The sequence below is a fragment of the Aricia agestis genome, chromosome 14 (genome assembly GCF_905147365.1).
Source record: "Aricia agestis chromosome 14, ilAriAges1.1, whole genome shotgun sequence".
NCBI lineage: Eukaryota > Metazoa > Arthropoda > Insecta > Lepidoptera > Lycaenidae > Aricia > Aricia agestis.
The window spans coordinates 4,050,583-4,066,282 of record NC_056419.1 but is presented as its reverse complement, the minus strand read 5'-3'; the positions used below and the strand labels follow the sequence as shown (position 1 = coordinate 4,066,282).

At 39.0% G+C, this 15,700-nt stretch overlaps 1 protein-coding gene across 1 annotated transcript; it reads left to right on the top strand.

Moving 5' to 3' along the window:
• The first annotated feature begins 11,260 nt into the window (after positions 1-11,260).
• On the top strand, positions 11,261-15,372 carry LOC121733751 (toll-like receptor 7). The gene has a single exon (XM_042124100.1). The coding sequence runs from the start codon at positions 11,423-11,425 to the stop codon at positions 15,254-15,256; it is 3,834 nt and encodes a 1,277-aa protein (XP_041980034.1). The 5' UTR covers positions 11,261-11,422; the 3' UTR covers positions 15,257-15,372.
• Positions 15,373-15,700: the final 328 nt, after the last annotated feature.

Genomic DNA, 15,700 nt, shown 5'->3' with positions numbered 1-15,700 from the left:
TCTATGGCAAAGAAACGTTTGCCGGGACAGCTAGTAATACCTACTATAATTTGCGGAGCGACAAGTCTCGGAATTTAGATCGATAGGAAATAAATTATTGATAAAAAGATTCCGCTAATATAATAATAATTATAATTCCTGTTAAAAATATGGCAAATTTACCTACAAAAGTTTCTCAAAATTAGCAATCATATTTTAATTAGATGAATATAATTAAAGAACTTAGTTGCGATCTCCTTACAAAAGCATAACTTCCGAATTCAACATTTCAAGTTTGGAATCTTGTTCAAGTAGGTGGTATTAAAATAGACCAAGAGTATAAATTAAGCGTATTGTAGTGAGTTTGCGACGGTGCAGTCGATTTGTCTGAGCCCCGTCTCCCCTAGGGGGACAGGGGAGACCTAATGAATATTAACGTGGAACCCCGGTCTCATAGTAACGGTATTTATTTTTAACTTGCTCTTTACCCTGTTCTTTAAAAGTTGTAGACAAATTGTGATCGGTCGTTGAACTTGAGTGATTGGCTGTGCCAACTTCCGCTGGTGACGTTGATTTACATGACTTAATCACTTCATCGGGTTTTTTTAATGAAATAAGGGGGCGAACGAGCAAACGGGTCACCTGGTGTAAAGCTACTTCCGTCGCCCATGGACACACGCAACATCAGAAGAGCTGCAGGTGTGTTGCCGGCCTTTTAAGAGGGAATAGGATTACAGGGTAGGAGGTAAGGAAGGGAATAGGGAAGGGAAGGGTAGGGAATTGGGCCTCCGGTAAACTCACACGGCGAAACACAGCGCAAGCGCTGTTTCACGCCGGTTTTCTGTGAGCCCGTCGTATTTCTCCGATCGAGCCGGCCCATTCGTGCCGAAACATGGCTTTACCACGATATCCGTTCAGATGCTGAATTGGGCTGATACATGTTTAAAATTCATTTACATGTAGAGGTTAAGAGCCTATGCTGTCCCACTGCTGGGCAAGTCCTTCCATTCATCCCGATCCATCGCCACCGTCGGCCAACCTGGCTTGTATGTGTCAAGTTCATCGTGCTATCTTTTGCGAGGTCGACCGCGGCGGCGTCGTCCATCATCAGGTACCCAGTCTGTGGCGATCTTTGCCCAGCGGTCAGGATGCATACGGCTAATATGACCCGCCCAATCCCATTTCAGTTTGGCAGCCTTTATGCCTATGTCTGTTATACCAGTTTTGGAACGCAGCGTGCTATTTCTTATTCTATCTGTTAATCTTACTCCCAATATGCTGCGCTCCATCGCTCTTTGGCACGCCCCGAGATGGAACCGTTGCGACTCAGTCAATGACCAGGTCTGAGCGCCGTAGGTTAGGACGGGTAGAATACACATGTCGACGAGTCTGCGTTTCAGGGAGATTGGTAGATCTCCCTTCATCAGCGTCTTCATGGACCAGTAGCTCCTCCAGGCGTTTTCTATTCGTTGATCGACTTCTTCACCCTGTCTATTATCAAAAGAGACTAGCTGTGGCTATGTGGTATTTTTTTAATACTATCAAGCAAATTTTTTGTGAGTAGCTTGTATCATTTTGATAAGACGAACAACATTTTTATTTGCGAAAAATCTTGTAAGTGGTAGCTAACAGAGATAGAAAGGATTTCATACTTTGAATTGATGGTCCTAAAATATTATGGACTCAAATAAATAAAAAAATGTTCTAGGGCTCCCGTACTAGAGCGTTTTCATGCTTGCGTTCGATAGTATATTAATCAGCAGATAATTTAAGAAATTAAAAAAAAAATCTTTTACGATTCTTGAGGTACTATAATTGCACCCTTCATCAATAGTTTTTGATTAAATTTGGTAGTAGTAGTAGACGTACACACAAACTTTTGCCCTCATAACGTACTGTCATATTGTCTTTTTAGTAGGATGAAAAATACTAAAACTTACCTACTTATTGTTATGTTTCCTAAAATGCTTTTTCCGTATTAACGTTTTTGTTTTCATAACTTAATGTGTGATGAGTAGAGAAAACAAGCTTTAACCGCAGCTTACAAAAGTTATTCAATATTTTAAATTTTAATGTATTCATTAAACCCTTAGAAAAGCTAAACAAAATAACAAATTCATATTTTTCCTCTTCATTAAAATTGTATGTGTTAATATTCTTTTGCGCCATTTTATTAGTTAAAAAGTAGCTTCATAGTTGTAAAATGGTTTTTTATATGTTTGCTCACATGAGATTAGAAATACAAATAAAATTTTGTACTATTTTATTAAAATTACTTTTTAGACTAACATTTACGAAGATCAACAGTTGGTAAGCGTTACCATCACTGGAAATATCAAAAAGAGACTTCCATTCTGCGTCAGCCTTAGGGTTGATTCAGACCGCAACGCGACGCGTAGATGCATTTCTTATATGGATTTGACAGATTCGCAAGACGTCTCACGCAATTGAAAGTACTATTCAAATTTAGAAATGCATCTACGCGTCGCGTTGCTTTCTGAATTGACCCTTAGGGTCAGGTCGATGAGGCGATACGATGCATTTTCAAATGAATAATTCAAAACTATGTTATTACACAAGAAAAGACTAAATAAATTGTATGTTTAATTAAACTTGAAAAAGTTGCCAGTTGCCACCGTTCGTTTGCCTATTCCAACATTGCTCATTTAAAAACCTCACGTTGCGATGTGAACCAACTTTGAATCTTTTAAATGTTGTTCAGCGACCGTAATGAAAATTAAATCTCGATTGTTCGAATGGCAAAATCGATTGACATCAGTGCTGTCCCAGTGAACCGATTTTGCTTAATCAACGTTTGGATTGGAACTATTCGAACTATTCCAAGTGATTGGAGCGGTACTCGAGTTGACGACCAATCTTCCAGTAATATCCTTCGTGAGAACTCAATTACAATATGCGAACACCTTTCCACGTCACTAGTTTGTTTTGCAGTTGTTTGTTCTGTATTGCTTAAAGGCTATAGCCCGTGCACTAGGCTATTTAAGTTTAGTATTGTTTAAAGTTTGTTTGTTTTTAATTGTATTTTTTTTATAAAAAGACATGTGTACTCATACTTACTTGATCGATTCATCGTTTGAAAGATAATATTATACTTAAAATCTGTCTAGGAGATTAAGAAAGTTATCAGGGCGAGCGAGCGAGCGAGCGAGCTTTAGTGTATCCCACAATCTAAACATTTTGTGGTACACTTTACGGAAAAACTATCACGCCTATTGATGTGTTCCTTAACATAGTCATTTTCATTTATATCGACGGGTGAAAGCGGAAGTGGCGTAACTTGAATTTTGGCCAAAATCACTCTTTAATTGATTGTTGTATAAAAAAAAATCTGCGTCGAATGGTCTATATCTCGTCTTTCTACGATAAATTCTAGTAATTATACGACCATGGCTTTTTACCACCTTTTAGCATAGACCTTAAAAAAATTGTCGTAACTAGACGAAAAACTGCAATTTTTGGATAAAAGATAGATACGACAATGCGTGAGAAATTAGACAAAGATACGACACAGGCTTTTTAACGCTCGAATTTGATTTGACTGAGTTACGACATTTCTGTCGCCAAAAATACATCATTCCCAAGGATACGACAATTTCGCTGCGGGAAATGTTGTGTACTTTTATAGATACGACAATTTATTTCATATTTATTTCATAGGTATGAAAAAGTTACTACATTTTAAACACATAATTATAATCTTAAACCTATACTCACAACCAACGAATATAGTTGAGTTATGTGTACAGAGACAAGTAACGCCATTTCATTTCCCTCCCGCCCCTCTATGATACCTTCGCCGGCGCTCATTATACGCCTTTCTTCACGCCTTTTAGTTGATGCGCGAGCGTCGATTTGAGAAAACGAGTTTGTTGCTGTATTCTTAACACTATTGTATCAATGCACGTTTATTCGTGTCATAAATGAAGCTTAATCAAGTGTAGTGAAAGCAGAGTGGGCTTTTTTATGGGCAGGGCAACCCATCATGGGTGCTCCGGGTTGGGGGTCAGATCCTGACCCGGAGCCCCGGATTAGACAGAAGTTTGGAGGTTCGTGTAACGACGCCTCCGTACTCCCATCATATGCCATCCTATGATAAATCATCCTCTCGCACGCAAGGACGGCTTCGTAGAAAGGGACCGCCGCCTGCCAGGCCTCATCGCTCTCGAGCATGCAGCGAACCATGCTCGAGAGCGAGAGGTCCCGCCCAAGCACCACCAAAAATCATGGTGCTGCATGGCGCAACAAACGCACACCTCGAGGGTGTACTGGGCCGTGTCCTCCGCAGCACCGCACTCATGGCAGGCTGGCGTTGGCTCCCTCCTGGCGACATTACACAAGTACGCACCGAAACATACGTGTCCAGTGAGTACCTGTGCAAGGCGGAAGGTGAGGGGTTTTCTCTTGCGGCGCCGCAAGAACTGGATGCAGAGCCTGAGCATTACGCTAACCGTACTGGACCTGCGCCAGGCCCTCACCCCGCCTCCTCAACAGCCACTGCTATCCCAGCTTTCGGACCCGCCGGAGCTCCTACCAATGTAGGTCTTCGCCCCGTGCCCTCTCTGAAACGAGGAGGTGCAACTCGGCAAAAACCGTCGCAACAAGCTCCCACGCCGGGTTTTCCACCAGGACAGTGGCTGCCGCCCAGGACGCAAAGACTCGATGCGCTCTTCGCAACTGGGCCTCTCATATATTCTTACGAGCAGTGGGGAAATCTGCCCAAATTGGGGCACCCTACAGGGCTATACTCCGACAGACTCCGGAGTATAGCCGCTTGCAGGCTTTGCTGAGCCCTCCTATATTAGGCAGAGGCCGACCCAGTGCTGACACCACCCTCACGACCTTCGGTCCCAACTGTTGGAAATGTGGGCCGAAGGTCCACCTCCCGTCCAGGATGAGTCCAAGACATTTGAGCGTCGGACTCATCCTGACCTCCATCTCTCCGATAAGAAGTCGTGCTCTGGGTGGGGGACCTCTCCTTCCGGGTCCGCGGAAGAGTAGGGTTTCGGGCTTGCTTAGGCGTACCGGAAGCCCAAGCCACTCTATGCGGCTGACAATGAGGGATGCTCCCACCTCAGCCAGCCGCGCAGCCTCCTCGAAGGTCTTCTCTCGGAATAAGACATAGGTGTGGTCGCAGTAACAGACGAGTACCATGCCCGAGAGAAGAGCACACGTCGAAGCAAGAAATCCAGACATGAACCTTGTGGACACCGCACTCGTCATTCCTCCTCTCTAAGGACCCCAACCCGTCCTCGCAGAAAGCAGAGTGGGCCGGCTTCTATTGTGTTGAAAAAGTGTGCTCCAGAGTTGGCTCCGATCTTAACACGTCTTTTTCGTTTCTCCTACACTTCTGGCATTGTCCCGGCTTCTTGCAAGACAACTTTGGTGTACCCGATCCCCAAAATAGGTGACCGCTCGTATCCTTCCAACTACAGACCAATCGTTATAACCTCCGTTCTCGCAGATTATGAAATCCATTATCAATAGCCAGCTCTTTCGATACTTGGGCGGCTTGGGATTACTAAGCGACAAACAGCACGGGTTCCGAAAGGGTCGCTCGGCTGGTGATTACTTGGCGTACTTAAGGTGATTGAGTCGAAGGGAGAGACATTGGCTGTTAGTTTGGACATTACAAAGGCCTCTGATCGGGTTTGGCAAAAAGCGCTGCTATCAAAACTTTCATAATAAAGGCTCCCCGAGAATTTATGCAAATGGGTCACAATTTTCTTAGCAGATCAATGACATGTTACAGACCAACGGCATTTATTGCTATGCAAATGATAGTACAGTTGATTCCCTATATACCAGCTCCCCCTTATTTTTCTAAATGTCATTGAGAGTGGAAATGAACTTGTGTCTGAAATAGAGAATTCACAGGAGAAAGTCTCTAAATAGGATCGACGTTATATTTATTCCAATTCAACCACGCCAAGATACAAGTTTACGCGTTCACCACTAAAAAGTCAGCAATAGTCATATATCTCCTCGTTTTCAAGGTACCTCTTTAACAATCTCCCCCAGCATTGAAATACTTGGCGTAAACATATCGAGCGAAGTCCAGTTCCGGTGTCATTTAGAGGGTGAAGCCAAGCTAGCCTCGAAAAAGTTTGGTGTTTTTAACAGAGCGAGACAGTATTCCAGTCCGGGCTAACGTCTACAACTCTACAAGATGCAGGTTCGGCCATATATGGAATACTCTTCTCATCTCTGGACAGGGGTGCCAGATACCAACTACTCCCTTTGGATCGTATCCAACGAAGAGCCGCTAGAATTGTTGACTGCCATAGTATTTCAAACAGGCTTGACCCCTTGGAATTACACCGAGATGTAGCTGCACTCTGATTCCTCTATCGGCTGTATCACAGGGAGTGCTCCTGCAACTTTTCGCCATCATTCTTCACGGTGTAAGACTGCCACTCATCACCTTAATGAGTGGCAGTCTTCCACCGTGCGTTTTTCACGTAATTTTCTGCTGCACACATGTAACATTCCGTTTATTTTCTTATATTATAAACAAATAACAGTCAATAGTCGTATTATATCTTATAATAAACCAAAAGTTGTAATGCAATTTAATTAAGTAAACAAGATACGGTGAAATGAAATTTGTAGGGGCATGTTATATTTGAGATACGACAGATCCGTCAATCAAAAAAAATTGCTTTTTTAAGTTATCTATACATTTCCTCTCAAAGATACAATGCATTTCTGCTGCATAAAATAGAAAAATATTTTGTCGTAACTTGTTAAAAATCAATGAAATATCAACTTTAGAACAATTTGAAGAAACTCATCGTATAGGCCTCAGATTAATATAAATACGTTCCAATTTTTAACGTTCTATGTTGATAAATATAGAAGTTATGAATTTTTAAAAAAGTTTTTTGGCTCTATATTATGTTATAGTATATTCTCTTTATGTTATAGTTATTTATCAACTCAACATCTTAGACAAACTAGAGCTTGTCAAATTCATATTATTGACTTCTACGATTTACTACCTCTCCCGTATTTCATCTATTATTCAGTCCACTTACAATAAAGTAATAAACCTAAAATAATCCACATAAATTCTCTTTATCGGGAGTCATAAATTCTCTTATTACATTCCAATTCTAGTAAGGCTTTAGTTATATGCAGAAGATAATTTGAATAGAACACGCAATCGTGCTTGTCACTGCTTAGAATGGGACTGTATCGGAACGACCGCGGGTGTCGATTAGACCGATTCCTCCGGCGATAGAGGCACGCTAGTGAGGACATAGAGCAAGGAATAGACGGTTGAAACTTAGTTAATGCCTATTGTATTAAAGAGTTTTGTATGCAGTCGGTAAATGTTATTCCTCCGGCGATAGAGGCACGCTAGTAAGGACATAGAGCAAGGGATAGACGGTTGAAACTTAGTTAATGCCTATTGTATTAAAAAGTTTTGTATACAGTAGGTAAGTGTTATTCCTCCGGCAAAGAGGCACGCTAGTTCGGACATAGAGTGAGGGATATAGAGGGTTGAAATTGCTGTTTTGTAATAAAATATACCAAAGAGTATCGTCTACAGTCGTTATGTCATTTATCTGATGATAGAGGCACATAGAGTAAGAAATAGAGGGTGGGAACTTGCTTTATACCCATTGTTAGAGTTTTGATACAAAAATGCGCGATTTACTAAAATATCGTGCAATTGTTTGTTTCTCTACTTCTTGTAAATCTTCATGGTCAACACTCAACTGCAAAAAGGATGTTCTTAAATGAATCACTAAGCAAAATTCTACATAAATAAGCAAAATTTACGATATTATACGAAGATATAAAACTCATAAAATTTACATCACACATTGATCAATGATCAACACAGTTGATTTATATAGAGAATCACAAAATATCTTACTAAAACTAGCCTGAACACAAGCAAGATAAGCTAAATCTGTCTTGGGACTTTGAATAAAATTAATCGTGAGAAAAGTAGAAGGCATAATGAATAGAATAATATCAACAGTCTCCTCTGCGTTATTTAATCTTCGAGATCTAAGTCGTGTCTACATAATACATTCTTCTCCAATAAATTGCTTCTAGAGATAAGCCCATCTATGACGTACAATGTTATTGCGGGGTGCGAATGGAATAAACTTAATACATTCAGGTCCTCGCTATCTCCGGGATCTCGCTGATGTACGGTGGCAGGAAGCTAATGCTGTACCAGTTAGACTTTATTGTTCTGATAATTCAAACGTATTTTAATAATTTATACTTCTTTATTAGCTTTGTAAGGAGGAGAGTTGGTTGGATAAGCCGTTCGATTTTGATTGGCTGGTTACGACGTTTAACCCTAAAGTCTCATGGTAAATAACATAATTAGTATTTTAAAGTTAAACGTTTACATCAATTTATACTTAGCCTATAAGCTTATTTACGTTACGTTACTTACTTTAATAGTTATTTCACAGCCAAAATATAACTTTACGCCTGTTATCAAACAAAGTCCTACAATAAATTCTGATGCTACACATCTTGATGTGACACAAAACGTTTTATAAAAAGGCTTATGTCACTTTCATCCCGAAAAGAAATAATTTCGTCTCTCCGAACATTAACGAGAGATTTATATAAATCTTGCCCGTTTTCTCCTAAAAAGACCCTTAAAAAGATATTAGAATAGTTCCACTAGATATTCGGGCCGCGTAGCTCGCAGCCTGCGACAACTACTAAAAAATACACGTACAAGTCCCACAAAAGTAAGCGAAGTCATTTATCAACCGAGCTAAGAACTCTCGACATCTAAAGTTTGATACAGGACTGAGCCAGAAGACATTAATATTAGGGATATCACACGTCGGGTTTTTAGACGCATCCGTGTTTTATCACTTAAGTGAGGAACGCTACGTAATACCTCCTTATCTTTCAAATTAAGGTTGTCTTGCTTGAGATTAATCTTTCAATCTTTACGGCTTTTTACTGTATTTTGCTATTATATTTTTACTTTTAGTTACTAACGCTTTTGGTTAATTATTATAATAGTCCATTTAAGATCCACTGATCGCTCGTCAAAATATTTATTCAAAATTCAAAAGACAGTACGACATTTCCAAAAAAATAATTGTATCCCTCCCTCTTATCCTTTTGATCACAGTTATTTCAATTTGATTTTCAAAATATAGGCTTCTATCTTACAAAATGACACCAGCAATATTCATAATTTTATCAACATATGCAAAATGGATGATGCTGAAACCTGGATGATATTGAATAACATGCAAAACAACTGTCTCACAAAATTTTACAATTTGACAGCGTTAGTTCTAAATTTAACTAATAACTACTCACCGAACCATGTAAGGCCTGTAAATGCGTTTAATCACTGTAAACATTCAAAAAGCAGTTCTTAGTCGGCCATGACATGATTTGAAATGATCGGCCATAGCGGAAACGTGAATAATTGATAGCCTCTGGCATTGATTTAGCATCGTAACTGCGCGATTGACATTTAGTATGTAATAGACGTCATTTTGTATTTTCTGTAATTCGATTGGCATAATCGCTAGACTCACTGGCGCCATTATGTTGCAAAATTTAATTTCAGCGCTCGATGGAGTCTAATCGTTGATACTGAATTAGCATTTTATCATTGAATTGATTGAATATTGATTTATGCTGATGTCGCTGTTATTTATTTTCTAGTGTGACATAAGATACATTTGAATATAGCTTATTTTTTAATAATGTTATCAACAATAAACTTTTTATTGCACTTATTTTCTTATAAGATTTAATATCTTATTTAGAACAAATAGGAGTCCAAATGGACTGGTTACTAGGATCTTTTATATTTCAGTGATTACAATTCATTAAACTAAAATAAAAATTACATGTTAAACCTAACTTGATTACTAAATAATCTAATTAACTAAGCTGAAAATGCTCCCAAGCAATTTTATACAGGGTGTAACAAAAATAAGTGATAATACTTTAGGATGTGTACGTGTTCCTTGTAGAGAGTTCACTGTGAAAATAGCAGCGCTGAAAGACCAAAATTTTTTTTCACTTTTGTATGGGGAAACTCGTGACGCTCGGGCCCTTGCCCATACAAATGTGAAAAAAAAATTTGGTCTTTCAGCGCTGCGACTTTCACAGTGAACTCTCTGCAAGGAACACGTACACACCCTAAAGTATTATCACTTATTTTTGTTACACACTATATAAACGAGGTCAACCCTATTTCAAATTAATCTCTGGTTGATGTTTACAAAGCATTGCAGATGAAAATATAACAGAGGAAGTCATAATTACAAACAACTTAGCTGAACATCTATACACACTGTAATTAGCTACGGAACTTTCGTATTCTATCTGTTACGAACTTTTAGACCGTAAACGACTTTACGTGTCGAACGAGGAAATTAAATTAAGAACTCCATCTCACCTTCGCTAAGGTATTTGACACTCCAAGTAGCCTTTTGTAAATTCCTTACAAGCCAAATGGCCCAAATACGGTGGGGTTATTGCGTCAATCTATCGGGTATCCCCACTAAAGCATGACTAAAGAATCCAATAAGAAACTACAAAGGCAATAAAGGACGATACAAAATACTTTTTGTACTTTACGTGTTTTGTTTCTGGCCCTTTCTATTCCCCCGTGACACTGATGCTGCTTAATGTTCTTAGTTTGAGATTTTAGTATTATGTCCGATGTAAACGTATAAATTACTTTTAGAAGGACACTTTTCTTGATTCTTTTTATGTTGAAAAGATGTGCTATTGTTGTTTTTAGTGGATGACAATGTTATTCAGATGCATTAAAATTTTAATACACAAAAAATGTGCAATAAAAAGTATGCAAGTAAATGTTAAATTATCTTTATTCTAAGAAAAAATTGTACAAAATATTTTTTTTAATCGCAATCTTTTTTAATAAGTAATTTATATAATATTATATAAACTAGTTTTTTGTGTATGTAAAGGTATAGCCGGCATAAGTCTATCTTTTTTCAGTACAAGTTACTGAATTCGGTTATTGAATAAGTGGATTGCTGTTTAATTAAGTAGCTGTTGCTTTCATGGCAGGCTTTTCATATTGGCGGTTGCTCGATTAAGAAAACATTACATAATTGTGCGAGCCGGCGCGCAAGTGGCGCCCTGCTACGTGTTACTATGTAGAGTTGTACCGTAGGGTGCGGGGGACATATTATAGTCGGAGGGGCGGCGTAGAGCGCACCACTCTCGCCCGCTACCGAACCGCCTTGTGTCGTCAGTCGCACGCCAACCGCCATGAGGCCGGCACGCGCTCGCGGTGCCCAAACCCCGACGTCTTTACGCAAAACGTAAACATTGAGCCGTGTGTGTCAGAATCAAAGTGAAACCGATAAGGACGAAAAAAGTGAATTTGTGACGGAACGTTTCTAAAATACCGAATAAGGACAAATGTTCGGAAAATATGTTCCGATTTATGACTTTTCTGTTCGTGACCTTTGGTGCCAGTGCTGTTAGTGGTCTAGATTGTGTGAAGGATGGCGAGGATAGAACTATGCTGTGTCGCATACGGACGCTCGAATCGAACGGTTCGAGTTTGGTTCAGGCCCATCCTGAGAATACGAAACATCTGAAAATAGAATGTAACCAACTTCTACTTTTCGAGAGCTATCTCGAGGCGAACTATTTCCAAAAGTTCTCTATCCTCGAGGACTTATCCCTGCGAAACTGCAAACTACTCAAGATCCCCGGCAATGCATTCGAAGGATTACGTGAACTTAAAAAGTTGTCGGTGCGATCCAAAAACGATGATTGGAGCCCGAGTAAAAATTTGGAACTCTCTCTCGGAACTTTCAACGGCTTGAGAGAACTTCAGACGCTCGATCTCGGGCAAAACAATCTGAAAGTAATACCGCCAGATGTTTTCTGCGCTTTAGATAATTTACAACTTTTGAACATTACTCGTAACAAAATTAAAAGCGTGGATCGCCTCGGATTCGGGAAGACTTGCGGATCGAGCCTACAAAGTTTGGACGTCAGCTTTAATGAAATAAAATCGTTAAGTGATGAATCTGAAATAACCGGATTTCGGCGACTTCAAGAGCTGAAGCTGCAGAATAACAATATAAGTGATATATCTAGTGAAATATTCAATGGACTTATATCGTTGAGGATTTTGAACATTTCGTACAATAAACTACAGTTCATACCGGAGGGGACGTTCGCTAATACTAAGGAGTTGCGCGAAATGTATCTCAATAATAATATGCTGTTCGAGTTAGCCAAAGGCGTATTTCACCGATTAGAGCAGCTGCTTGTCTTAGATTTATCGAATAATCAACTCTCGAGCGCTCATATCGATGGCGGAACATTTATTGGCCTTATACGCTTAGTCATTCTCAATTTATCCAATAACGCCTTGACGAGGATAGATGGTAAGACGTTTAAGGATTTATTCTTCCTACAGATATTAGATTTAAGAAACAATTCAATCGGATATATTGAAGAAAATACTTTTCTTCCATTGTATAATTTGCATACATTGAATTTAGCCGAAAATCGTTTACATACTATTGACGAGTTCCTTTTTAATGGATTGTTTGTGTTAAGTAAATTAAATTTAAATAATAATCTGTTAGTCACTATTGACATAAAAGCTTTTAAAAATTGCTCAGATTTAAAAGAGCTGGATTTAAGCTCAAATCAATTAACTGAGGTTCCAAATGCCGTTTGGGAATTGTCACTGCTTAAAACTTTGGATCTTGGTGAAAATCAAATATCAGATATTAAAAATGGCTCCTTTAAAAATTTGGATCAGTTAACCGGTTTGAGGTTGATAGATAATCAAATCGGTAATCTTAGTGTCGGTATGTTTTGGGACTTACCTAGTCTTCAAGTATTAAATTTGGCTAAAAATAAGATACAGGCTATAGAAAGAGGCAGCTTTCAACGTAATAAACAATTAGAGGCTATTAGACTAGACGGTAACTTTATCTCAGATCTAAATGGAATATTTTCGACTCTGTTGAGTTTGCTTTGGCTTAATCTTTCAGAAAATCATTTAGTGTGGTTCGACTACGCTTTCATTCCGAGCAATTTAAAATGGCTTGATGTACATGGCAATTTTATCGAGCATTTAGGAAATTACTACAAGCTCCAAGATGAAATCCGCATTAAAACTTTGGATGTGAGTCATAATCGTATCATAGAAATATCTCCGTTCGCGATCCCTAATAGTGTCGAGCTTTTATTCATAAACAACAATCATATTAATAATATTCAAGTAAATACATTTATAGAGAAAACCAATCTTACGAGAGTTGATATTTATGCAAATGAGATATCTCATTTAGATATCAACAGCCTCCGGTTATCTTCGGTCCCCCTAAACAAGTCATTACCAGAGTTCTATATCGGAGGGAATCCCTTTGAATGCGATTGTTCCATGGAATGGTTGCCTTTAATAAATAATATGACAGCAAATAGGCAGCATCCGAGAATAATGGATCTCGAAAATGTTTTATGTAAAATGACCCATACAAGAGGGGTCACCCATATACCGTTGAGTAATCTAAAATCTACAGACTTTTTATGTAGCTATGAAACACACTGTTTCACTTTATGTCACTGTTGTGATTACGTCGCTTGCGACTGTCAAATGACTTGCCCGAATAACTGTTCCTGTTATCATGATCCGACCTGGCATACGAATGTTGTAGATTGTTCTAATCAGAGAGCAGGCGACATACCAGAAAAAGTACCCATGGACGCCACGGAGGTATATTTGGATGGTAATGACTTTAAAGAATTGCAAAATTATGCGTTCATAGGGAGGAAAAATATGAGATCCCTTTATGTTAATTCAAGTGAAGTCGAAAATATACATAATAAAACATTCGCAGGATTATCGTCGCTGATACTTCTGCATCTTGGAAATAATAAGTTAAAACATTTAAATGGTTTCGAATTTGAGCACTTGACGCAGCTAACCGAACTTTATTTGCAAGATAATTTTATAACTTACATTCATAATTCCACATTTTCTACTTTACGTCAGTTAAGAATATTGCGCTTAGATGGCAACAGATTAGTAGATTATTCCCTGTGGAGTCTCACAGTGAACACTAATTTGAGAAGTTTATCGATCGCGAATAACATGTGGTCATGTAAGTGCAGATACTTACAAAAGTTTACATCTTACATATCGGAGAATGTCCATAAAATAAAAGACATACACGATATCAAGTGCTGGAACACAGAAACCCGCTCGCCACAAAAGAAGGAATTAAATCTGAACGGTACAATATGTAGCGATTATTATGCGGGCGATTCGTTCACGGATAACATGATTGTTTCGGATTACATGCCGGTAATGGTGACTACGTTCACTGGGTTTACGCTTATTATCTTAGTCACCCTAGTGACTTTCTTATTTAGGGATACGATTCGCATCTGGTTGTACACGAGTTGCGGAATAAGGCTGTTCCCATTCACCGGAGCATACGATGACACTGACAAATTGTACGATGCTTATATTTGCTACAGCCCCAAGGATGACGATTTCGTGATACAAACTTTGGCCGCCGAGCTGGAAAATGGAAGTCCCTCGTATCATCTATGCTTACATTATAGAGATATTCCTCAACACGGAGTTCCTTACATGCAATGCACATTACCATTACCCGAAGCTGTGGAAGCTTCGAAACGTATTATTCTAGTGCTCACACGAAATTTCTTGGAGACGGAGTGGTCCCGTTTCGAATTTAGACAAGGATTACATGAAATACTAAAATCTAGATTCTGCACGCTTCTAATAATAGAAGATAGTTCAATATTGACGGACATCGAGTGCGATCCAGACTTGCGGCCGTACCTAAAGACCGGCGTAAGGATTAGGTGGGGTCAAAATAAATTTTGGGACAAGCTTAAATACGCGATGCCGGATAGGCGGTACAAAGCAAAAAGGTCATCTAGCTACCGACATAATATTAATTCGTATGCAATGCGAAATAGCATGCAAAACGGGACGATGAGATCATTTTCGTTTACTGAAAAAATCAATGAACCGAGCGGTAATGACGTGCCGGAATTTATTCAAAATCGTCCCCCACAACCTCAGCCGATCTATGCGCCTGATGGTAGACCTCCGTCGGATCATATCTATTCCTCTATTGATTCAGACTATTCCTCATTAGAATTAGGCGGGAATAATCCTAATAGAAGGAGGGAGTTTAGGCACTGGCCTCCTCCACCTCCGCTAATTGATACCCAGCATTCGGGTCAAGCTTACCTCGTCTAGTCTAAAGCTTCTAATCGTTGTAGTCAGCTTCTTGTGTAAATTGTATCATCTGCCGCGCTTTACCAAATAATTAAGTCTATTTTTGTAATTTCGAGCTCGAGGTTCTGTTTTTAGTCAGGGAGCCCTAGAACAATTTTTTTTTATTACTATCAAGCTACATTTGTGAGTAGCTTCATTTTGATAAGACAAACAAAATTTTTATCTGTGAAAAATCTTGAAAGTGGTAGCTATCAGAGATAGAAAGGATTTTATACTTTGATTTGATGGTCCTAAAATATGGATTGTTCTATTTGTAGGACAATATTACTCTTAAATTATATAACTATTAACCTACCAATATAGAAATCAACTGGTTAGGGTTCCGTTTTAGGGTTACAGAACCCTAAACAAAACTTGGTTGACTACGGTACCGGGTAACATTGTCCTAAAAATAGAACAATCCAT